The sequence below is a fragment of the Heliconius melpomene genome, chromosome 19 (genome assembly GCF_056956725.1).
Source record: "Heliconius melpomene rosina isolate 202511_hmr_F chromosome 19, ASM5695672v1, whole genome shotgun sequence".
NCBI classification, from domain to species: Eukaryota; Metazoa; Arthropoda; class Insecta; order Lepidoptera; family Nymphalidae; genus Heliconius; species Heliconius melpomene.
This window is the reverse complement of record NC_140407.1, coordinates 10,469,656-10,495,374: the sequence shown is the minus strand read 5'-3', so window position 1 is coordinate 10,495,374 and position 25,719 is coordinate 10,469,656. Positions and strand designations below refer to the sequence as shown.

The 25,719-nt window shown below is 32.7% G+C and overlaps 1 protein-coding gene across 1 annotated transcript in view; it reads right to left on the bottom strand.

Moving 5' to 3' along the window:
• Positions 1-6,276: 6,276 nt before the first annotated feature.
• Ptx1 (pituitary homeobox homolog Ptx1) overlaps positions 6,277-25,719 on the bottom strand; it is a 42,979-nt gene continuing 23,536 nt past the window's right edge. Inside the window, exons 3-5 of the mRNA XM_085203319.1 lie at positions 21,711-21,836; positions 16,585-16,826; positions 6,277-8,625 (exon numbers count right to left, since the gene is read on the bottom strand). Coding sequence (XP_085059445.1) covers positions 8,038-8,625; positions 16,585-16,826; positions 21,711-21,836 — 956 coding nt within the window. The 3' untranslated portion in view covers positions 6,277-8,037. The remainder of the gene's footprint in view (positions 8,626-16,584; positions 16,827-21,710; positions 21,837-25,719) is intronic.

The window sequence follows — 25,719 nt, the reverse complement described above, 5'->3', positions numbered from 1 at the left end:
TGTCTGACTCTCAGAGCCTACAAGTTCGGCCTGTAAAACCCTTTTTGTAATTCATTTATAGAGGAAGGCCGTAATAGGCTATACTATATCGAAATGATCGTTTCGATGTAACCCAATGTACCTGAGGTTAAAGTTATTCCGAGAACTTAAAATATGTAATGTATCATACACATCTCTCAGGTATTTCTATTTCACCACGTATTTAAACCCGCAGATAAAAACCTTAATAAGTTAAAATTTTCAGTTTATTTATCTTATTTCTCTTAGACAGAAAATAATTTCAAAATATCAATTATTTTATATTACACGAAAAATGTGCAACTTTCACTGAATTTTACAATTGCGAAAGAAAAAAATATTATTGAGTGAGAAAGAACTCCGGGAAAACACTGGTTCAAGTCCCATTACCCAAAATAGTTATATAAATTCAAAATAACGGAAATCAAACTACTATATATTATCATCATTATAAGTATCATCATCATCATCATCATCATCAACAGCCCTCTTTTGTCCACTTTATAAGTATATACATTTATTATTATAATTAAACAATTGTAAGCTGAATAAATTGAATGCAAGATCGCGTCTTAATTCAAATCATATAAATAAGTAAATACTCGTATATATACCCAACTGAGTATATCAAGCTACGTTGAGTGCGATATTATTTTGTAGTCAGGCAGCTTCAGGCACGGAACACAATTAACTTGTAAGATTGTCTGCGGAGGCTGCACTCGTACCCTCGCCCTCCTCGATCTACCCTCCCTCCGAAACAAAACATCAATAAACTTAACAACATATACGATTTTGAACCTTAATATTACATATTAGAGTTTGAAATCATGTAATATTTTGTAAGTTTTATGTGGCGCATTTATTTCGTGTAGGTATAGCAGTCCAGTTACCCTTGATTGGTTGTCGTTCCTCTAATCCCGTTTTGATCCTTTCCACCCAAACCTAGCCCTCGCTCAGTTAACTATTGACATGCGTTCCTACCTGTTCGTATGTTTTTCCTCCGACGCCTGTATTATTTATTAGCACACAAATGTTGAGATATCTACAAATCAATTAAATACTCATATAAGTACCCGAAATACTAATGTCTTACCTGTTATAAACATATAATTCTACTTTTGTAAAGAGAAATTTCTTTAATAGAGAAAGATGTCATAAGAGTTCAAAATGTTCTTACTCTTGTGAAATCTTAGTTAGAGTATCAGAAAAATGGTAGAAAGAATAAACACTTTCCAAAGCTCCCAAGGCTCACGATATGTGTGAAGAAAACTTTAAGAAATCAAATTGAAATTCAAATTAAGTATAAAAAAATCTATGCTTTATTTAGAACCAGTAAGAAATAATAATCGAGGCAAAGCGCGGCGTTAAGTTCTGCCACTCAACACTCAATGACTCCAGAACTCGGCAGCAAGCGGGAGAGAAACGGAGTGCCTTAACACTAAGTTCCCTTTACCTACCCTCCTGCGCGCAGGGTACAGCTTGAAGCTTATAAAAAAAATGAAATAAATAAATTCAACAATTTTTAGTATAGTTGTATTCGTATCATCATCACGTACATACGTTGTTTAAATATCACCAGTCTTATTTTCCCAAGTTTATGACCAGTAGATAAGCTGTATTATCAATTTGTAAAACAATAAACCATACACATGCAGCAATTTTATAATGATATGACGTTGTTCACGTGACTGGCTGAGGCATAAATGGTATTTTCTTCAGTGTTCAGAGTTCTATAATATTGAAACTACGAAAATAATATTTGTTATATTTATTATGAAAGGTTACATATAGTAATTTCATTTAAGACGTAAAATTTATTATAATAATTCTTTTTTATATTATGTACTACAAAGGTTCTGGCTATATTTATTCTAAGAAAATCTAGTATTTTATAAAATCAAAAAAACAAATCAGCTTCACGTTTTATCCCGCACACAGCGAGGTAGGCAGAGGGAAGCTAGTATTAGGAACCTAGTATTGACACTCCGTTCCCCACTTTTTGCCGAATTATGGAGGATCGTACCCACAACCGTCGCGTTACAGTCACACCCTTGTGCCGCTGCGCCACGGCGGCTTTACCTGTATTTTAAGAAATACTATTTTTTATTATTTTTGATAAACTAATAATTTTAGCTTAAAATAACTATATTATTATAGATGTATTATTATAGATAAGGTTGCTTAAAACTTTTATAGTTTAAAACGATTTCCTTACATAGTATTGATGATAAAATGTGTTATTATTAAAAATGCATAAAGCTATAATATATGTGACTTGTATAGTTATTTACGATATGTTGTTTAAGAACAAATATAATATAACGCGGGGATGATATGATATCACGTACGCTCGCATGTAGACCCTAGACCTCAGTGACTAAGGCAATCCTTGATAAAATAAAAAACAACATTAATGTTTGCCACCATAAAGATAAAATGTGACGCGCACGAACTGCGGTCGGCCACCGAACACACGTGCTTATGTAAGTATACACGAAACCTAGAGCAAATACTACGGCGCTGTCTAATTATAGCGATGTGAATGATAAAACTCGTAATTACCTTTTGATAGTACAAACGATCTATAAAGACCTCTCCGTCAGCACTGTCTCAACTCTCATGTGCCTCTATCTCGTGCCCTGGAAAGCCATTAGAGCGGTCGGGCGCTAGTCCGCGAAAGCTGCCACCAAAAAGAGCAAAGAATCGAAAAGCGATACCGACTAATCCCACTAATCGGGGGGCAATTGAAAAATAAAAATGTAGATGGCGGAATGATTCCATTTGGAGCCAAAACGATGCGACAAAATAATAAAAAAGGTAGAAGCGGAACGGAATGGGCCTGCCCTCGGCGGCCGACGGCTAATATTGAAAGCAAATCCTCGGCTAAATCCTTAAAGCGCTCGGATTGGAGCACCTGGAAACTGTGTGCTCGCCCGCGTCGCTGTTCTGATAATCATTTACTGGATTATTGTATACTTTCCGCTTAATGTCACCGAATTTCGTGAATCAATTGGTCGCAATTTATAGGCACATCGAACTTTGACCCCAATTTTCACGTTGGAATTTTCAAAGGATTTGGAGGTTTTACACAAGTATTTTAACTGGATCGGCTTTGCTGAAATTTCTTTACGTTCAATATTGGATAAATTCTTTTTGTATCATTTATTAAACCTGATAACAAAAGTTGAGAGGCTAATAATTTCTTTAACTTTTTTTATTGCACCTTGGAATTAATTGAATATTTTCTTTCTCTGCTGTAGTTTCTTGTTCTTTGCTTTGCTATTACGTGAAATAGAAATATAAAAATATATAAAAATTAATTCCTTGTTTACTAAAAACAATCAGAAAATAAAGACGAAGCCTTAAAAAACCTATTAAGTTCGAGTCGGAAGTTCCCACCGAAAATTTCGTACCAATTTCGCGATTGTATGTCAAAGGGAAGCTTAACTTATAAAAAAATTGACAATTGCATTAATTTAAGTTTGTGATGATATTTATCTATGAAATATCAAATAATTTTATTTTTTCAGATTTTTTCCTTTAATTGTATTGTAAATTCACAAAAGAGAAGAATAGATTGTCTTGACTTAAAAGCTATTTCTTCTGTTCTTCAAGAGACTATAGACCTGAAGATACAAATTTTACCTTGAGACCTCCAAGTAATCGATTTTTTTTACTTTTACTTGAACAGATGGAAAATAAAACTATCCTATAAGAGTTCCGTTTTTACCTTTGGAGGTACAGAACCCTAAAAATGATTTTTCTTATGAGCATACAAAGGTGGTATGTTTTGCAAATTGTCTTGCTATTTTATAAACTATTTTTTTATAAAATAGCATGACAAAATGCAAACCAGACTACAATTATATATAACTAGCGACCCTATTGCGGCTTCGCCCGCTTTTACTACTGGATTATTCATATAATGTATGTTTGCAAAGCACTTAAGATAATGTGAAAATTAATTAAACCCTAATACAACCCGCATAGTTTCAATAAGGATTTTCCAATTGTTTTACACAGCAAGGATTATTTAGTAGGTACCGTAATTTTAAATCTGTGCTACTAATCTTTTCAAGTACTTATTAAAATATATTTAAATTACTATTTTTAGATAGTTAAATGACATTAACACATTCAACTCGAATTATCCAATACGTGCAAACGCATCTAAATCTTCGTTGCTATAAAGGCAGGCGGGTTTTTTTTTTCGAGCTTGTGGTTAATGCTGAAGAGGGTATTCTGTCTCTGATGAAAAGCAAGCACTACGTGGCTGCCTGTGACGAAAATTAAATAGAATGCATCGGCCGGGAATTGAACCCGGGCTGCCCGCGTGGCAGGCGAGCATTCTACCACTGAACCACCGATGCGTGTAAGGCAGGCGGGCGCGGCGGACTCGCTTGTATAAGCATAACGTCGCGAGGCGCGTTTCGCAGCAAGGATTTTTTGATATTGTAACAACTTCTAAAGTACTTATTAAAATGAAAAACAGAAAAGACAGTTTTGATCTACATTAAATGGCCAACGTAACTAATATACTTATTTATATGCTGAGAGTAAGGGATAAGTGAAACTTGACTCGATACAGTTGATGTGTGAACGGCGTGATGTGTCAATAATTAAATGCGTTTTTCTCTAAAACTATTCGCAATTTCGAAATAGTTTAAAAAGCAAATTTTATCTTCGTTTAACGTAGAAATTTAATAAAGTATTTTAAAGGATAAGGATTAATACCATTATGGAAAAATATCCCTCACAATAAAAAATATATTTAAATTACTATTTTTAGACAGAAATATGATCACTACACGTTATTCTTAAAAGATACGAATATGCCATCGCGGACTTTTTTGTAGATCTTATTAAGAGAAACAATACTCCAGTACATTTTTTTCATGTAGTATTTACCATTAAAGCAGCGCATGCGCCAAAGTGTCTCAGCGGGTAGGACTTTATACACATTTATCGTATTTATGTTAATTTACATAAGAATGTACAAATAATAAACTATATATAAACCTTCCCTGAGAAATACTCGACCTAATGGTGAAAACCGCATCCAAATCCGTTGGGTGGTTTAGAAGAAGAAGAGTTAGAAAGTTCAGACAGACACAAAAAGCGACTTTGTTTTATAAGATATAGGATTGTACTAAATATGCATGTGTACTAAATTATTTAGTCTAAACGGTCAATGCTATCACAGCACCATTGAGGTGAACTTAGAAAATGTTTGCTAAGTTAAGAAAAAATAAGAAAATAGAAGCACGCAATCGATGTAAGTACGATATGTTCATACAATATTACTCTTTTACTGCATTTGTAGTACATAGAAGTGTTCTATTTAAATTTGTTTTACATACTTATTGTAGTAGATGTGCTCGGTTACGACAACACAATCTATCTTTCGTTGGCAGCTCGCCGCCCGCTATAAAATAGCTTACCCTAACGTGAAATTTATATCAAATTCTATTTAATATACATCTTTTAGTGCAAGCGTTCAAGGCGATGCTATTATGGAAATACTTCTTGTATTGAAAACGGTTGATACATACAATTTCTATCTCATAATATTATTTATATTTTGAGACATATTTAAAAAACATAATAAATGTTTGGAACTGTATTTCTTTGTTAGAGAATAGAGTGTTTTTTTTAATTATTATAAAGTTATTATACTGTTGAAGTAAGTGGCAAATACAATCTAAATACCTTAAAAAAATGTACTTACCTATATTTTTTTATATATTTAAGTTATGTTTACGTGCATTTGTTTTAAATAATCCAAATAATGTTTGAAATATTTTTCTATATTGCAAAGAAAATAATATTTAATGTGTGCATGTATTCCTGTGGTATCAACTTAGTTTGATCTAGTTTTTTATTTAAAAGATGACGTAATCGAGAGTGATCTTAGCCACGATTTAATAAATATGGTCAGCCGTTTAAAGATCACCAGCTCTTTTCTAGTCGATGAACGGACGTAAGCAACTTCCACTATTCTGATCGATTCCATATTTCGTATCTTGTCACTTTATCAATATTGCCTATAGACGATCACCTTGATCTGATACTACAGTATCATCTAGTATCTGTAAGATTTGGGTATTTTATTCTTTAGTACACCAACTAACAGCAGAGGTATCATAAGAGGGTTCATTTTAATGAATGAATAGAATGTAGATAAATTTAGGTATTACTTTTAACTTTCAATTTTTAAAATAGTAAGGTACATTTAAGGATACAAATAAAACGACCTAATAATCAGTGATATTTTTTTTATTATGACTAGAGGTTTTTAAATTATAAAACAATCACTTATCCCTTTGATACATTTACAAATTAATCAAGAAACAATTGATCTTGTGTGTTTTGTTTGATATGTATGAAATGAAAACCTCAATTTGTTCATTATTACACGTCGAATTATTTATTTACATTATTTTTTCTCTGTTCACAATATTACAATAGGCACACGGAAGTAGCTCTAACGTGTTTCTTTAATACTGGCCATCTACTAGCAGCAGTTAAAAATGTAATAACATAAAATATTATTCATTAAAAAAACAAAGAACTTAATTAACAAGGGTAATATTAACAAGGAGACGAAGTAACGTTACACTGCATAATGCCTTACGACGCCATCAGTCAATATTTTTTTCCTAACGATCATTCAACCACTATATAATAATTATTTACAATTTAATTGGAAGATAATAAATATTAAGTAGTTGTATTAGTAATGAGATCTTGGTTACATTAATCTCATTGAAACGATTGCTTTTTTTATAAATTTCTGCGTACACCTTCCACTTGTTTCATCTGAATATTCTGACATAAAAAAAAACATTATCATCGTTATTAATTAAAAATTAAATAATTTATTTATTTGAAAGTACTTGAGTTTTACAAAAGTAACAACAAACGTCGATACAAATAAATTTAATTAATTTCTTAGAAACATTTGATTTTAAAAATATAAGAAAATCAATATAGCATATTTCTATTACTTTTCAAAATTTGTTGATAAATTATTTGATATGACAGTGGAAGGTAATATTTACACTCTCAATTCGTTCGTGCTTTTAAAATGTAAAACAATTACATTGTACTAAAACTTTGGTAGTTACGTAGGTATAGCAAGTATTTACAAGTTGTTATTTTAATAATCTCTAATTAATCATTTACAATATATCATCAAATATTTTACTTTGTGCTATTTTAGGCAATTTGTTAGTTTTCAAAATATCTCAATAATTTCTTAAATATTAAATGATTTACGAGGTTGCACTTTACACACTATTTCAAATGCATAAAATAACAAGGTAATTTGAAAAAATATTGATACTTCATGTTTATGATGACCAAGAAAAAATATATTTATTAAATCGACTTTTAAATAATAAAATCTTATCATAGTCTAAAGTTAAATGCTTTAAAGTATAATTAGTTGAAAGTAGAAATAAATAACCTAATTTATATTTACAAAGATTTAAGGTACACAATCAAAAGTACTCTATAATTAATAATCTACAATACATTAAGCTTGTAAAAATTGCACACATCGCTTTGGTATACGTACATACATAGCTACATATTTACATAAATCGTTAACTTTATTGCCTGAAATTTCATAGTTTTATATATCCATCCTCGTGGGATTACAAACGAAGAACACCCGTATTCATAAACGCCTCTCTTAATTATAAATATGGAATAATGGAATTTATAAAACATTATAATATATCAGTTTTTAGCTGTGTTTATGTTACAAAATTCGATATAAAAAGCTGAAATGTATTTGTTATATTTATATTTTAATAAAATAACATTATAGAAGGCTTATGAATACAGCGTCGCGTATATGACAGCAATTATTAAGTGTGATCAGTCAAACCACTCCCAGAGGTGACGATAGAGGCCGTGCGCGGAAGAGGTCGCGCGCGTCGGCGGCGGCGGCTAGGAGGCGCGCGCGACGGCGAGCAGCGCAGGCGAGCGAGCCTCCTCGCCGCGGGCCTCGTCTCAGAGCACGCGGTCCACCACTCCGCCCGCCGCGTACTGACACGCCGACAACGGCGCCGAGCCCGCCCGCGACACCGGCGACACCGTGCCGTAGCCGCTGCTAAAACTAGACGAGTGCTGCTTAGCCTTCAGTCGTAATGAAGCGATCGAAGATGACATCGCCGGACAGGGCTCGGCGCGATACATGCTGTAAGGGTTCGGTGGAGCTGTATACGGACAAGGCGCTACGCTGCCGCCCACACTACCTGATCCCCCCACTCCTCCCATACCGCCGCCGCCGACGCCGCCCATTGACGTTGCAGTGTTGAAGCAGTTTACGGAGCCTTGGTGATGACTCGCCGGCACCACTGATCCGAGAGGGTTTACGGGCCAGGGAAAGCTCTTTGTGCCTAACGGACTAGGTACTTTCGCAGCCCAGTTGTTATAAGGATAAGATGAGTATATCGCATCGGTGTCAGGGAAGGGTTGCATCAAACCGTTGAACTGTGTGCTGAAACCATTTTTGAAGTCAACTGCTGCGGCTGCAGCTGCGTTCATTGCATTTCTCTCTCGCTTCCGCCATTTCGCTCTCCGATTTTTGAACCACACCTGTAAGAAATTCATAATATTAGGACCCTGAACTGTGTCAAAGTTTAATAGTAAATAAAATTGCGAGAAAACTTTTAACGATATTCTCGAATCAGATCACGGGCAGAGTTGTGGGGGGTGTCATTAACTTTACTCATTACAAAGTTGACAGAAGGACGCGGCGCATCGGCGTATTCGAGCCACGTAGAGGCGGAGGAGGCGAGGACCGCCCGACCGCAGCCAACGACCCGTCTAATTGCGGTCGCGAAATGAAGATAAACGAGCATCGCGATTGGACGGGACGCATCCGCAGGCTCGCCAGGACCCGCTCGGCCGCTATAAATGTATGACTTGGAGCCTCCGCTGAATCGATGTCGTTGTTTAGCGCAGCCCCGGGTCGGGGGCGGAGTGACGCGCGATAAGTCGCGTGAGCACAGATAACGCGCGCGCTGATGTATGGCCGCGTCCGTCAGCGCGCGATCGATCGCCGACGACACCTCCACGATAAATTGCGCAATCCACGTAGCGACTGTAATAAATATTGTGCCGGCAGCGGTATTTGTCTCACTCACTGTGGCGTGCCCACCGAGCCGAAACGGTAAATAATACCCTCTTTCCTCGGTTAAGTGAACATAAACGGTCGTTTCCACCCCATATAAGAGCGTTTATTTTTTGAAACATAAATTTTACAAATTCACGTGGACGCATGTCTTTTGCCATACAGGTAACATCCTATTCATCTTTCTTATTTTTTTTTTGTTTATCTTTAGAAAAAAAAAATCGAATTTTCCAGGTATTTCCTATCAAATCATCAACGAAAGGGTCTCCATCTCCACAAAACCCGAATGTAACTGCTTAATAATGACAGTAGAATGATATTATTTAGGTGCACATATGTGGAAATAATTTCCATTATTTGAATAGCGGGCAGCGCAGCAGGGCGTAGGAGACCGGAGGGTCGCGATATTGCGACGGGGCTAATCCTTTAAATATATTATTGTAGGATGTTGAGGCGGCGTCGTCAGGAGCTAGGGGTGGCAATTTTTAATGTTTTCTAAATCAATACTAATGTGTGCGTCTTGTAATGAATTCGCGGTGCCCTCTTTAAATGTGATAATTGAATTAATCGTTTAATAAACTAAGATAATTAATATTAGTTTTCTATTATTGTTTACGTAAAATTTGTTAGTATTTAATGAATTCCAATAGATACCTTATGAAATATAACACAAAACCTATATAATACTTTAGGACCTATAATTTAGCAGAGTTTAGGCCTAGGAAGAGTCTGTATTTAGGTACATGAGTAGATTCTACACCAAAATCTTTTACACGTTTTTAGTAACATTATGACAAAAATATGCAAGAAAATACCAAGCATTTAAAGATAAGGTGTTATCAAGTTATCATGCGGGGCGCGTAGGGCAAGATTAATGCGCCCATCGTTGCGAGGCCAACATCAACCCGACAGCGACTATGTTTTACCGAAAACAAAATTGCTATAGTTACAAGTAAAGTAAAGAAGATAATATATTTCTATCTCTAAAATATCTTAAAATATCTAAAGATATACCAAAGATACTATGGTATATTACATTTGATTACCAAATTCAATTAATTTTTACCAGTAACGAAAAAGTATTTATAATTGTACCAAATTAAATAATAAGAATTTTATTAAAGTTAGATTAAGATAAAAAATATATTATATGTCTACTATTAATGCTTTATTTCTTAAACTTTTAATTGCTTAGTAAATTGAAGAAATAGCATTCCATTCTATAATAATTATGAATAATTTCAATTTTTTACCATAACAAACCTCTATATCTATAGTCTCATTGTCCATATAATAAACGAGACAATGAACTGTGCGACCGCACTATGCGAATAATAAACCTATTTTACGGTCAGCGGGAGCAGGGTTGCTAAATTGCCTTAAATTTAAATTAAACTAGAATCACAGTTTTATTAGTGTCATCAATCAAATGACGGTCCATTGGAATGGCTGGCTCTGGCTCCTTAGTGTAGGATTATGGGACATATTTCTAAAGTAAGAGGGACTGTAATACCGTAATTCGATTTACTTTGGGTACTATTCGGAAGTCAAATAAACATGGGCTCGAGTAAATGGATATGAACCAGGATTTGACACGTGCGGAGTTTAGGGTTGTTAGAATATATTTTATTCATGTTACTTCGTAGTCCGCCAATATCATATATTATGTAGAAATTTTAACACTGCTTTAAAATTTAATTTTACTTTATATCTTTTATGCATATAAGGTATACATAAATGATACATATAAGGTATATATACGTAAATAACACCATAGATTTATATTTTGTTTTTTATTATGTTCATCTAATACCGATTAGAAGGTTTTATAGTTGATAATAGCTAAAAGAGATTTGGTTTACCAATTGGAGTGGAGTTGGATTTTGGATAACGTATTCAATAAGTACTTACCAAACATCTATCCACTTCTCCTATAAATGGGAAAATTATTGCAGAAAAAATATCTCAAAAATTTTGCAATTTCTAGGCGGGAAAGCCTCGAAATCTCGAATTCTCGGTTGTCCAAACAGTAAGTTACCTGTCTAACCTGTTATTATGGGGAAGACAACGTGAAGTGGAAAGAACAGAAAATCTATTTAACTGCAATATTGATTCTAATAAACATGCCTCCAGAATTCGGCAGAAAGTAGAGAACGTAGTGTCTTAACACTAGGTTCTCTCTGCCTACCCTGCTGTGTGCGGGATACAGCGTGAAGCACATTTAATTTTTTTTTTTTAACATCAATAGTTAGAACCAAATATTCTTTTAATATTTACTCAAAAGAATGCGACAACTGTGTCGCCCCTAACAATATTAAATGCACCCCGTGGATCTTGATCGGCAGCGGAAAACGAAACACACAAACTATTATCACCTTTTACTGTAAAAATCATTAATCATCTGTTTTTGGCTCTAATCTTTTATATATTAATATTTTATAAAAAAAATACTTAAATATAGTAATTTTTAGTTATTCATAATAAAGAATATATCTATCTATATTTGTTATTATCTTTTTTAATTTTGAGTATTTCGATTTTGACATAGAGTCAAGAAAAAAATTATATACCTACATATAAAAAATCTTAGGAATTTTAGCTATGCAGCAGATTAATTATATCAGTTCTTTCCTAATTTTATAAAAACAATTGATATCTTTTATTATTACTTAAAGATGATTGTAATTATTACTTAAAGAATTTAGATTATAATAGTCTTGCAACTACGAATATGCGTCTATACAGGTCTCCAACAGATCTTTTTTCTGACATTTCCCCAGGATTAGATGGGAGAACATCAAAACTGTTCTCTCAGCCATAAATTAAATATAATATTTATTAGTAAATTGCGTATAGTAGATACAACATATTTGCAACTACAGTTTTCGCTTCTCCGTCTTATTCACTACCCACAGCGTATAACAACAACTCATATATTTCTATCAAAGAAAACATAGAGGCAGCAAAACGTCAATAAATAGAGATTAACTATGATTACAAAATATATATATAAAAGATCGAATTTGACGTTGTTCATTGAAATAAATTCATCGATAAATCCACCATGGAGCCAAACGAGATCCAACCAATCAAAACACTCAACATTCAGTCTATCAAAACAAGAAGGATACCGTCAGACATCTAGTATTCTAGGAGCTTACCTCACGACTACCACTACGCCTTTACAATTTGCAATAGAGCACCTTAAACCATTTACATAAAGTATAATTTACAATGACAACTAAATGACAGTAATACACAGTAGCAAATAAATTTGCGATCAGAGTTCTTAATATGCTTGTTCTATCGTAGGAAATGATATTTCCCTTCACATCACTACACGGTGAGGCTAAATCCTGATCCTCATTTAGACATGACGTTATTATTATAAGATTAATTTACTATAGTTTCACATAATGTTGTACGTTAGACGTTTTCGAATAACTTATGTTCTAGGCTTAAGTCAATACAATTCTTGTTTTATAAGATCTATTTTGTAATCAGTTTCACGCTATATTCCGCACACAGCAAAGTAAGCAGAGGGAACCAAGTGTTAAGACATTCCGTTCCCTATTTTCCAAATTCTAGAGGCACTGTATATTGAAGAAGAAATGCAAATATAACTTTAAACAAATATTTCATTTCCGCGAGTGGGGAATCGAACCCACATCCAGTCGCGTTTACAGTCACACACTTGAGACATAATTATATTATAGAACAATATTAATTATAACGAAATATAACAAACCGAACTAAAAAAACCAATTTCGTTTCAGCCATAAAAGCTAGGAAGCAAATCGTGCCCAGTATATCAAAATTAACAACAACACGACGACAAATCCAATTCACTGAATAAACATAGTTTCAAAAATCGTTCAAACTTTGCTAAGCGCGATATGGGCATATTCCTATACGGCTAGAGGGCTAGAAAAAAGCCGTTTTGCTAAACTGTTTGTGCATCGACAGGCGACATGCACTAAAAGCATTGCAAAACATGGGCACGGGTCCACGTAAAATAAATAACGTTACGTGCCGCCCGCCCTGTCGACGGATGCGTAACTACGTAGTTTTTTGTGAGCGCTAAAATGTTTTCGCGTCTTACTCAAATATGTAGATACGCGGCCTATGACGGATTTATGATTTGTTATATCATTTGGACGGTTCTTTCGTAATTGTTATATAATTTGGATTTAAACATCTTTATTTCCATTTCGACAATGTCATTTATATGAGAAATTAAATAAAAATAAATATTATATAGTACTAGCGGACGCGCGCAGCTTCGCCCGCTTTTTTGCACTTTTACGGGTGAATCCTAATAAACCATGAAACTCGTGTTCAATGAAATAATTTTAAGAGTTTAAATTTCAAATCTTATAAAAATCAGTGGCGATTTTAAAAAGGAGTCGAATATTGCAAATTCCCGTCTTAGCGAGCACCTACGTTCTATAAGTAACTCCTATGCAAAATTTGAGATTCCTAGCACATGTAGTTTCTGAGATTTCGTGATGAGTGAGTGACCTTTCGATTTTATGTATATAGATTAACAGGCAAAGGCAGGCAAAGTAAATAATGCGAAGAGCTGAAGATCGAGCTCAGTGACGTGCCATTGGAGAGGCATATGTCCAGCAGTGGACGAGGACAGGCTGATGATGTTGATGATGATGATGATGATGATGATGACAGTAAATAAAAAATGTAAATATGCAGTGAAGAGAAAATGACAAAAATCCTAATTTTGTACTTATTAACTATTATTAAATAACCATATCAGTTGTAATGTATCAAAAATACAAAATACCTAGCAGAGATTACTATTTAAGTCGTTACTCATTTTTAAACATTAAAATAACCCAATTACATTAAGAATATTGTATAACAGACATATTTATTTATTTATAAGATTTTATTAGAGCTTAAAGAAAATAAAGAGATATTTTTCATCGTCAATAAAGCTCACGCCCTACAGCTTCTGAGAAAACGCAAATGGGGCTCGTCGTCAAGCCAATCGTCCGTGAAACGACTCCCGACGTGTCTCATTCGCTACGTATCGTATCGTATTCGGTGACAGAGTATTAACGCATCGATCTCCATGCAAAAACTATTTATTTTTATATTGAAATATTGATATAAGGAATGAGGTTATGTGTTGAACGTTATAAACACAAGTTAGTATTCAATTTAAATTAAAACAGCCATGAAATATTTTATTAAGACTTTTTGTTTACCTTTTCCCAAAGCTATCTTGGGTTTGTAAATTTTAATAACCTATCTATTTATTATTGCTAATTTGGGTGTTTTTTTTATTTTTCTTCGGTGTATTTACTAGGTCTGTTAATATTTTTTTCAATTGACCCCGACTATAAAAATAACTTCTTAAGATCTTAAAAAGTATACACTTAATTTCAATAACCCTTATGATTTAAACTAGTAAAAATCAACATTTACCAACCGCTCAACAATCAACAACTTGTTTTAAACTAGTAAAATTCAACATGTACTTTTCTTTTAGTTATTTATTTATCAAATAGAAGTAGATAGTAGTTAAGATGATTTTATACATATTTATGAAAAATACTTCGATATATGCAAAAATAAAATAAAAAAATGAGTATAATTGTAATATATTGAACTTGTCAGCCCAAATTAAATAATTCCGAAAACATACCAAAATTAAAATAACAGCTAACAAAGTGATTGCAGATGACATTCGCAATTTGCAAGTGTGGTAAAGAAAACATTGTATTAACATATCATATTTAAAGAGCCAATAAGCAGGCAATGACCCTAATGAGTGGGCAACAAAAAAATGTCGGGCGATTTATCGTTGCGCGCGCGCACAGATTTATTGAAGAGATGCGCAGACGAGCGCACGCTAATCCCACAGTCAGGGTTGTCGCTGCGTACCACCATATCGAATATCAGAACTTACCAATGTTGTGAATATGCTAGTATGTCTTAAGCCTTATATTTGATTTAATAATTAATCAACTACAAGAGAAAATAGTTTCATTTTTTTCTAATTTATTTTTCTTATCTGCACATTAGTTATAAATAATGAAGCAACGAAGCATTTCTCAGTTATGTTTTTGAAGTTTCACACAATCTTAAATAAATACTTAATGATATAAAATAATCCAAATACTTGTAGGAAGTATAAAATTGCAACCCTAGTAACAAGACGATACAACGTTTTAAGAGCACACGCTGCCTTTCAGTATAGAATGTTACGACTCGAAATGAATATCTAACACTTGAAATACACCAAGCTCATCTCGAATATATCGATTTACACATATCTGTAAAGTATTTCGTTTTAATTATGAATTAACAAGGCTATTCAAGAGAAAGCTAATATATGTAGTAATACACTTACCTACATATTAAAATACCTACTATAGGTACAAACACATTAATATTATTATATATGTTAAATATTTTATTTTCACTGTGTGGGACCTTTTAAAATATTTAATTTATCAGAACCTACTTAGTAATAAAATTATAAAATGATAAGAAGTAAAAAAATATTATGATTAAATATTAGATATACAAAGAAAAATTTAACAATGAAATAAATCCATACTCTCTTTCAGATACCAAGAGAAAGATCATCGTAAACTTATTTTATACAGAAGCAACAAGATTGTAAGAATTTGTCGAATCAACACGTCTCAGAGCTTAACACGACTACATTAATGTCCCACATAGCGAAGAAACCGAAAAATATTCTACGAATTCTGAACATTGTGTAAATATTACAAGCTGAGTAGAACCGCAGGATCTCTAGCTGGGCCTTCCAAAACTATTGACAGTGTGGATGCGATCACATTTAAGCCGCGGATTATGAAAAGACCAAAATAGACGCTTCAAATCCTCAAGGATTAAGGGATTCGGTGTTCCGTTCGACGGCGGCTACAAAAATATATCGAGTGCACGCCGGATGCAACGATTAGTCTAAACATCGCGCTCGTTAATATTGTTGAACACCTTCGTTTCTCAAATACTGTATTCTATGATTGTTCTTTAAATTGTCTTAAATTTTAATAATCCAAAATTCAGGGCACATGAATCTGAGAACCTAATGTTAAGGCACTTCGTTGCCTTTAGGACGATTCCGTTTCCCATTTTCCGCTGAATTCTAAACATTGCGTGTTGAGAGGCGGAACTCAACGCCGTATAATAAGTAAAATTTGTATATTATGCCAATAAAAAGTTTCACTTATTAGCACAATTTGCAGTTATGTAAATAAAGAGTCGAGGGTACTTATTAGACTAATACAAATATAGCGAAACAGTATCAACATTTAGTAATTATCTGTCATTTATGTCAAATAAAACTTAAAATGACTGACATTACGCTATAATAAGACTAATTTAATTCTGATAAAAAATATATTAAATTTCAGTATATTACTTACTCTAACTCTTGCTTCGGTAAGGTTAGTCCACATTGCGATCTCTTCACGGGTGGACATGTCGGGGTAACGATTTCTTGCAAAAGTCGCCTCGAGTTCTTGAAGCTGTTGACTTGTAAAATGCGTCCGTTGCCGTCGTTGACGTTTGTTCTTTTTGTCTCCTTTGTCATCCAAAGTTTCATCGGGTCCCACGCCAGGAGTTGTTGACTCGGTCTTTATTGTTGGTTCAGATGTTAACGGCCGATCTATGAAGAATAACATCATAAATTAACTTATGTTATTATGAATTATATATTCTTAGAGATGATTTAAAATTTATATTTGTCTATATATTTATCTCTTAGACGCTCGTGGCTTAGAGGCGTACAGGCTTCAAACCTGTACATTACAGTACTGTGGAAATGTGACATTGTGATGCAAATTTTCAATAATTTTCAACTTCATTAATTTTACTTTAAATGTGTAACCACAAAGCGTTAAATATAAAATTTACATGAGTATACCATTAAAATACAAATTTATTCCGCAATATATAATATGTCACAAATCTGTGATACGTCACTTAAAGCTAAAGCTGGTCGTAATAAACTCAAGTGTTGCCACAGGATAAAAATAATTTGAGCTTACAAATAAAAAATATTGAATCATGACCGACGGTAGCTCGCTGCTAATGCGCGGGATTAGGCGCGGGCGCACCCAGCTTTTACAACGCAGCTGTAAATTCGTTGTTCTCAATGATCGACGTCACAGTGTAAGATAATTTATGATACAGATGATAAATTTTTCTATGTTGTCTAGTTTATATAATGACAGATAAAAAAGAACTAGTAAGTATATGAATATTATTGTTTATAGTAAGTTAGGCATATACCTCAAACTCTATTTCTTGACTTGAAAAATAATGTAAGTTATAAAAAAAGTAAAAACAATTAAAAACAAACAATGAAATTCTATATTCAAAATATCATGAAAATCAATATAGATATCAGTTGATAAATTAATTTGACAAATTGGTGAACATATTTTAAGGGTAATTATGTTGAACCAAATGTCAGGTAAACATTGTAACTGTGCCGAGTGCGAGGGGACAAGTGATATGCGTTATTACATCAATACGTTACTGATAACGTGATCGCAATCAACGAATATTGGTTCAGTCGAAATCCCTGTGTCAATGAACCGCTTGCATGCTATAATTACTCTCTGGCTTAGCCTCGGACTGGGTTAATGTTACATTACGAAGGATGTAGGTAAAGGTAAGTAAAAAATTTAATGCTTATTGTTAAATATTTATAAATATCCCATAAATAACACTTTTCCTCACTAAAAATTATCATTGATATCTCTGTTATTTTAGATGTAATTTATTAATAGTTCATTCCTAGTTCATATAAAACTATTACTTTTTATTTGTTAGCTTTGTCTTTTTTTGTAAAATTTTGATTTTCAATTACTTATAGTACCTACCTATTTATATATCTCTCTCAGAAATTACATTACAGACTTGAAGATAGCGAAAATATGTGTATATATCTTGTACATACAAGTGTACATACGTATATTTATTTTTAAACTTATATCACGACTTTTTGTTAAAATAATTCAAGGTTGCAAATTACCGTAAAAGATAAGTTAAAACCACAATTTTCAAGTGTTTTCTGTTATTGACATTCTCTATTATAAAAAAATGTCAAATAATAAGGATAATAAAGATATGTCTGTTTTGTTTATTTTATATTAAATTAGTGGCCAGCCCGCGGCTTTACTCCCATGATGTGGGTATACATAATTTTACTTAATTTTATTTAAAGTTCATTTAGTAAACCTTGTTATACACAACTTAAAAGAAGCTTAGATTACAAATCTAAACTTTTCGGGACGTTATTTGGGTTTGCTTGCAGAAATTGTCGTGCTTAATAGAAAAACATTTGATAATCTATCTGGGCGCTAGGTACACGCGCGCGATAATCGTGGTTTACCACATATAAATCCCGATCCCGCAGGAATTCAGTGATAAAAAATAAAATATTCCTCCACAACTTATAACCTCTCAAAGCCCCATAAAAATCCAATCCCAAAAAGTCCCATAAAAATCAGCTTAGTTCTTCACGACAGACAGACAGGTAAAAAAAAAAGAAAAAAGTGCCTATCAATGTTTTTTTGCATAATTGAATTTCTTTGTAAAAATCAATTAAATTTTGCACCACGTGCCAAAAATTGTCTATTTTTTTATAATTCCGTTCAACCGCACCGAATATAGTCTATTTCCATCAGTTTTCCAAGGCACTTAAAAAAATGTTTAAGTTCATTGAGAGTATTTTTTATTTATTTAAAAGCATTTTTGTCAAATTTCAAAAAAAATCGCAATTTTTCTTTAGTATTATTGCTGAGTCTGAAACGACTATATAGAAAAGAATTCGGAGTACAAGATAGTAATTTATTTTTTTCAGCCTCAAATAGATATGTAGCATGGTAAGCAGAGGGAGCCCAGTGTTAAGGCACTCCACTCCACTTTCTGCTGAATTCTGGAGGCATTGTGTGTTGAGTGGCGAAACTAAACGCCGTAACAATACGTGAACTAATTAATCATATTATATACTAAGAAATCGCCGCTATCGCTGCAAAATACATATTATGGATAAATACGATTTAATATTTGTATACAGATATTTTTTTATAATAAAGTAATTAAATTAATATTTAAAAATATTTTATTTTATAGATTCTTTGCTATTTAACGTTTCAAGATTTTCAAGAACATAATCCCAGCTTTACTAATCAGTTATAGTACCTATCAGTACCTATGCATATAATAAAATATAATAATTAAATTACTTGTATCTGTGGAATAAATGAAAAAAAAATGGCAAGCAATTACATTACACTATTACAATATATACAGATTTTTTTTATATTTTTCTCATAATTGTCACAACTTGGTCTATCACCTGGTTTCGTTTTATCGTTGACTCCTGGGACACCTGTATGTAGATACATAGACATTTCAGTAGGTACGTTAGTACATTTTTGTGTTCAAGTGCATATTGGCGTACAAAATCTAATGACAAATTAGGTATTGTGATAAAGACTTATTTATATAGATACGAACTATTTTCATTCGTAATTTCATATTATAATCGGATTAACTTAAGCGACGTTATTGCAGCCCGCTATCTTGATTGAAGACTAACAATTAACTATTCATTTATATATATTTAATATCATTTACCTACTATTTGGGGCCGTTGTGGCGCCGCGCCGGCGCACAAGGATGTGACTGTAGCGAGACGATTTTGGGTTCGATCCCCATTCGAGGGGATCCCCCATGAATTATTATTTATTAAAATGCAGGATACAGAGTGAAGCTGATTTTTTAAATTAATTTAGCTACTTAAATATTAAAGAATATATTTTACTTCATGTTCAGACATTATTTTCTTTTAGTATAGTGAAGTAGCAGTAATTTTGCAAAGCTTACCATATAAGATTTAAAAAATACTTTTACAACAAAAATCTAAATAGAAATTCACCAATTTGTAAAAGATAAATATAAACACCTTAATTTGCTAATTGACTCAAACCACGAGTCATGATGCATCGAACTTATCTTGTTTATTGCCAGGTTTGAAACACAATCCTACATTGATACGACTACATTAGCAAATGTTTGTGATATAAAGAGTATGTATGCTAAGGAAATACCAAACCATTGTAAATGATTCACTAAGATCTATCTATACATAAAATGTTTCAATAATAACGTTTTGAACTTTGAACGAAATATTTAAAAATACTAATTTATATACTTTTTACGTTACAGACGGCTGATGTGATTTATTTATGATATTTACATTTTTTTTAATTTTTATCTCAAATATACTATTGTTAGCGTACTCGTGTAAAAGTGGGTAGATTTGGGTGAAAAAAGACAATAAAAGCAGTGGAATTGTGTCAAACGGGAACAGTTGCTTGTAGGCGGAAGCCCTGATTGGAAGGTATCTAGTGTGTAGTGTTGTTATTGAGTGATACATGTCACTTATTGTAATTACGTGGAACCTCTAGCCGAGTACGTTAAAAACATGTAGACGGTATGTGTTTTTATCGTGTTTATTTAAAAAACGTTAACCGCTTCCGATTTCTAGCACTAGCTATATTAAAACAATCAATCTGGTCGCAAAGCAGTTTGTGTGTAATAAACACATAGGGATTAATACTTCGGTTTGGACAGGACGCTACCGATGGCATTCTCTCGCGCGATTACGATATCGATATCGATACGATACGGCCAGATAGTGCTATCACGTACGCTTTGTACGCCCGCCGACCGCCGACCGATCCATCATTCAAAAACAACCTTTGCGTTGCCGACGACACGCTAAGGTAAATAGCAGTACATGTGTTTCGATATCGATACACGCTGCCACTTCACGCCCGATACTCGATTCTGATAAGACATTTCCTTTAATGTTCCTTTCAAGTTATGTAATAAGTGTTGCTTGATGATGCTTACTTGGATAGTTGTGTTGAGAGGTCCCTTATCTAAGAATAGCGATGCTATCCTTCTATTGTAATGTGCGTTGAATTAATGTAGCTACTTATGTATGTGATTTATTATAGCAGTTAAGCGGTTTTTTTATAAAAGTCTACTTCTAAATTAAATATTATTTTCAAGATATAAATATTCTATAACTTTAATTTTCAATGTAGTGATGTATGAGACTGGCGCAGACAAGCGTGTGATAGTAAACGCAGCAGGTTGTGGTTGCAATTCCCACTCGCGGAAATGAATTTTTTAAGATTTTCCCTAGCTTTTTTTTTAATGAGCCATGAGGGAATGAGGAATGAAGGAATGAGCGTTCAGTTCCCCCATTCAACACGCAATGCCTCCAAAAATCAAAGAGAAACGTAGAACGGAAGTGGTTCAATGGGAACGGAATGTCCTAACACTAGGTTTCCAGGTTCCATCTACCTACTATGTATGGGATACAACGTGTTGCTAAAAATATATAAAAATATGTTGATATATAGTTGTATTGTAATTTAGTATACTTATGAACATTATAAAATACTTATAATAATAAGAACATAATAAAGACTATTACAACATAAGTATATATAAATTAACTTACTGTCATCTGTGAGCTTACGGTCGCGGCGAGGTCTCGGCGGTGCATACAGTGATTGCTCTACCCCAGAGCCGCCTGACGCTAGCGAGGAATGCCCACTATCTCTGAACTCGCCTGTTTCAGCCCATACTATAACAAAATTTCATAAATAAATACACGTAATAGCTTAATTAAATAAATTAGTTTTAAAATCATAATTACTACAAAGTAGTTGAACGACTAATAATTATAACAGAAAGTGTTGCAAGAAATATACCTAAAAATAAAAAAAATAACAAAGTCTTTAAGGTTTACTTAATATAAATAATTAAATGTGCATAAATAGGTTCTTATTCCAAATAAAATTCACAAGAAAACATGTTTTTTTACACTTCTAGCCATATATAAATATCTGCTAAACCAAATCGCGACGTTGGATACCTGTTCTATAAATAGGTGCCTATGAAGTTAAAACCAAGCAACATTATTTTCAATATTTTCGTGTTATTTTCAAGTTACATGACACAATAAGTACAATGCCACAATTCACCAATTTCAGTCGATTTCATCAATTGTATCTTTCAAATGTTAATCTTGCAGCAAACATCTTTATAGTGACAGTATAATTCCATTGTTTTGGGAAAAGTCACGAACTGGCGATCGACAACATTGAAAAGTGCTCATAATTAAAATACAAAACGCTATGTAAACTGACAACTGAGACTTTTCGATGTCAATTTTTTTAAACAGAATTTTTGAAGCCTCTACTAATTTAAAATTAATTGGACAGATGTTGGACGCGCATTTGCCAAAACCGCAAAATTCAAAACAATTGTTTCTTCATACTGTAGACACGTTTTTAGTGTTTTTTTAGTGTTACGCTAAATTGTAAGTGATTTAATGTTAGAAGATTTTAAAATTCAAGAAATATTGCTTGGTATATCTTAGAAGTGAGAATTAACTTTCTCTAATAAGCGTGATGTAAAATATTTTTTCCTATTATAATATAATATGGGTATGTGCAATTATAAAAGCCAAATAATAACGGATAGTGTTAATTGCCCTACATGTTATCACATCACAACTAGAACAAACGTCGGATCGCACAAACGTACAGACGACTCGTTCAAATAAATTTTATGTTTGCTGGTTTGATAACGGCTGATAAGGGCCTTCATTGTTTTATTGAGGTTGTAAAATGCCTCGGTTACAACCGACTGCTGACATTCGTTAGTAGAAGGAGTTAAAGAATTATAACTGGTTCATCAGGAGATATCTGGGAAAATGGGAATTAAAGATAAAAACTCTATAGTATATTTTGATTAAAATTTACTCTGTAGTTCATTAATAGAAATAATCTGTCACGATTAAATAATTACTTAAATTGACAAAGAGTATTTATGCCGCTGATTAGTTCATTTTTTATCAGCCTAATTAAAGTATTAAAGGAAAACAATAAGGAACTCTGCCTCCACTTTTTGACTGATATTAAATAAAAATATATTATAGATTAGTTACTTTTAGTGAAAAATGTCAATCAGATTTGTAATTTCTCGGGGTTCCCATTTAAACTCGCCGAAATATACGATAAGAATAAAAAATCTCGTTACAACGAATTCCTAAATTATTTTTTAAAATTAAATTCACCGCGACTATACGTACTATTTAGTCTTATGAATGCTCTTGTTACATATATATATTAAGATTACCTAATAATCGCATATTATATATAGGTAATGCTTATAGAAAGAATTTATCATTAAAAGACGACAAGAAGCATAAAGAACATCAATATACACAGGTATTAAGTTGCCTCTTTAAGCAAAATTAGATAATTAGAATTACCTATTAAATAAAAAAGTTATATTTTTTTTCTGAATATTTCATGTGGTAGAAGTAAAAAATATATTTTTTTAAATATATATATAATATTTTTATAGGTAGGAAGGCTAGTCAGGGTAATTATGATTTTATTTATTTATGGTAAAGCAAATCAGCACTTGCCGCTTGATGCCTACGTGCCTACGTGCAGCAGTGGACGGCGATAAGTTGATAAAAAAATCAGCACTGTCTTAAAAACAGACAGAAAGAAATTTGAATTAATCACTAAGTTTTTTCTGCCTGCCCAGTAGTGCAGATGCTTGAAGCTATTAACCTTTTTAATTTTAAGATGTTTAAAAGTAGATACTTATCTACTAATGTAATTTTTTAAATGAATTTAGATTTTACTTAACATAATAATATATTATGTAACGTAATGAGTAAAGAGGAAGGCCTCTTCTATTCTATATTATTAAATATTCAACGTTGCTATAAATCGTCAAGCTAAAAGTGTAAAAAGCATAAACAGAAATGTTGTATTTACTAACGGCAGATAGCCTCGCAGCAAACACAGATAAGTACTTTTAATTTATGATCTTGGCCCTGACTGCTGAACGTAAAACCAGGAATTTAACCGAAAAATTCCAAGTAAGTTAACTTTTTCAACATTATTTTAAAACGTAAAATAAATTTAAAACGAAATTTGAGCGAAAAGTTATAACAATAATTCGCAAACAACTTCTGCTGAGAGAATTTAGTGTTATGGTTCACAACTCTGTTCTTAATGTAACGTCCTTTTTAGAGATATGGGTTGTACCTAATGAAATTTCTAGTGATTATATGTATATGTAATGTAATTATTTATCCTTATTTCCATTTTTAGGGTTTCGTACCTCAAAGAGTTAAAACGGGACCCTAAAACATTACTTTGTCGTTTTTCTGTTAGGACCGTTTATCTCAAGATCGCTTGGAAGTATCAAGCTCGAATTAGTTTTAAATATACGGACCTATGTGACAGAAAATATCAAGTTTCTAAGGCAACGCAATCATACGAGCATTTATGCATTCATTTTTCTATATTTATAGGAAATTCACCGCGTTATAAATATCTATAGGGTACTTCTCGTGGACTTAGAGTTTCATATATGGTGAGCACTTTCAATACAAATAAAAAACACGAAATTGAAAACTTAATGGTATTTCATAGAAAAGAAAAATAATTACAAACTTAACTTTATGATTGTGCACAATGAGTGCATATTTCCGCAAACTTATATTTGTCCACTTTCATTAGTTGTATTTCCCGTTGACCTACAATCCTAAAATTGTACGGAACGGAAGTCTCGGTGGACAAGCCTGACACTCACTTAACCGGTTTTTATATATTCCTGATTTTTTAACACATCTAGATCTATATTATTTATATTGTTCTGTTATTCTCACATTGACAACATAACAAACCATCGCTATTTATAATCAGATACTCTTGCAACAGTAGTTCTTAATTATTATTATTAATATGATAAAGATCAATTTTGTTCAAAATTATTCACTCTGATTAACAATAGCCAATAAATTATAGCGACTGCTGAGCTCACGTAAACAAGAACTATCAAGTATTGCTTAGAGCAGTGAGATATCTCATTTATAATATTATAATTCTGAACTAATGTTGACAGAATGACGGTGTAACAAATGAGCGCGCTTAGGTGGTATAAATAATTATATGTCGGTAATAATAATTCTACTATGTAACTATTTTTCTACTAAGATTGTATTTTTTTATTGATTTTTGCCAACGATTTTCGATTAATTTTATGTACTTAAAAATGAAATATCAATCTGTTTTTTAATTAGCACTTCCATTAATCGCGATCTCACTTTAAATAATTATAAGCTAAATTTGCTGCATTTCCTACGACATTCCGCGCATAATCGCAACCTATAGAGTACTTCCCGTGGACCTACATTTATGAAATTTGGCACAAGAAAACTTACAATACAAGTAAAGGAAAAAAAATGATAAGTGAAAAATTTTAGCAAAAAAACATTACAAACTTATATATATACTAGCGACCCCCTTGCGGCTTCGCCCGCTTTTACTACTGGATTATTCATATAATGTATGTTTGCAAAGCACTTAAGATAATATGAAAATTAATTAAATCCTAATTCAACCCGCATTTTCGTAGTTTCAATAAGGATTTTCCAA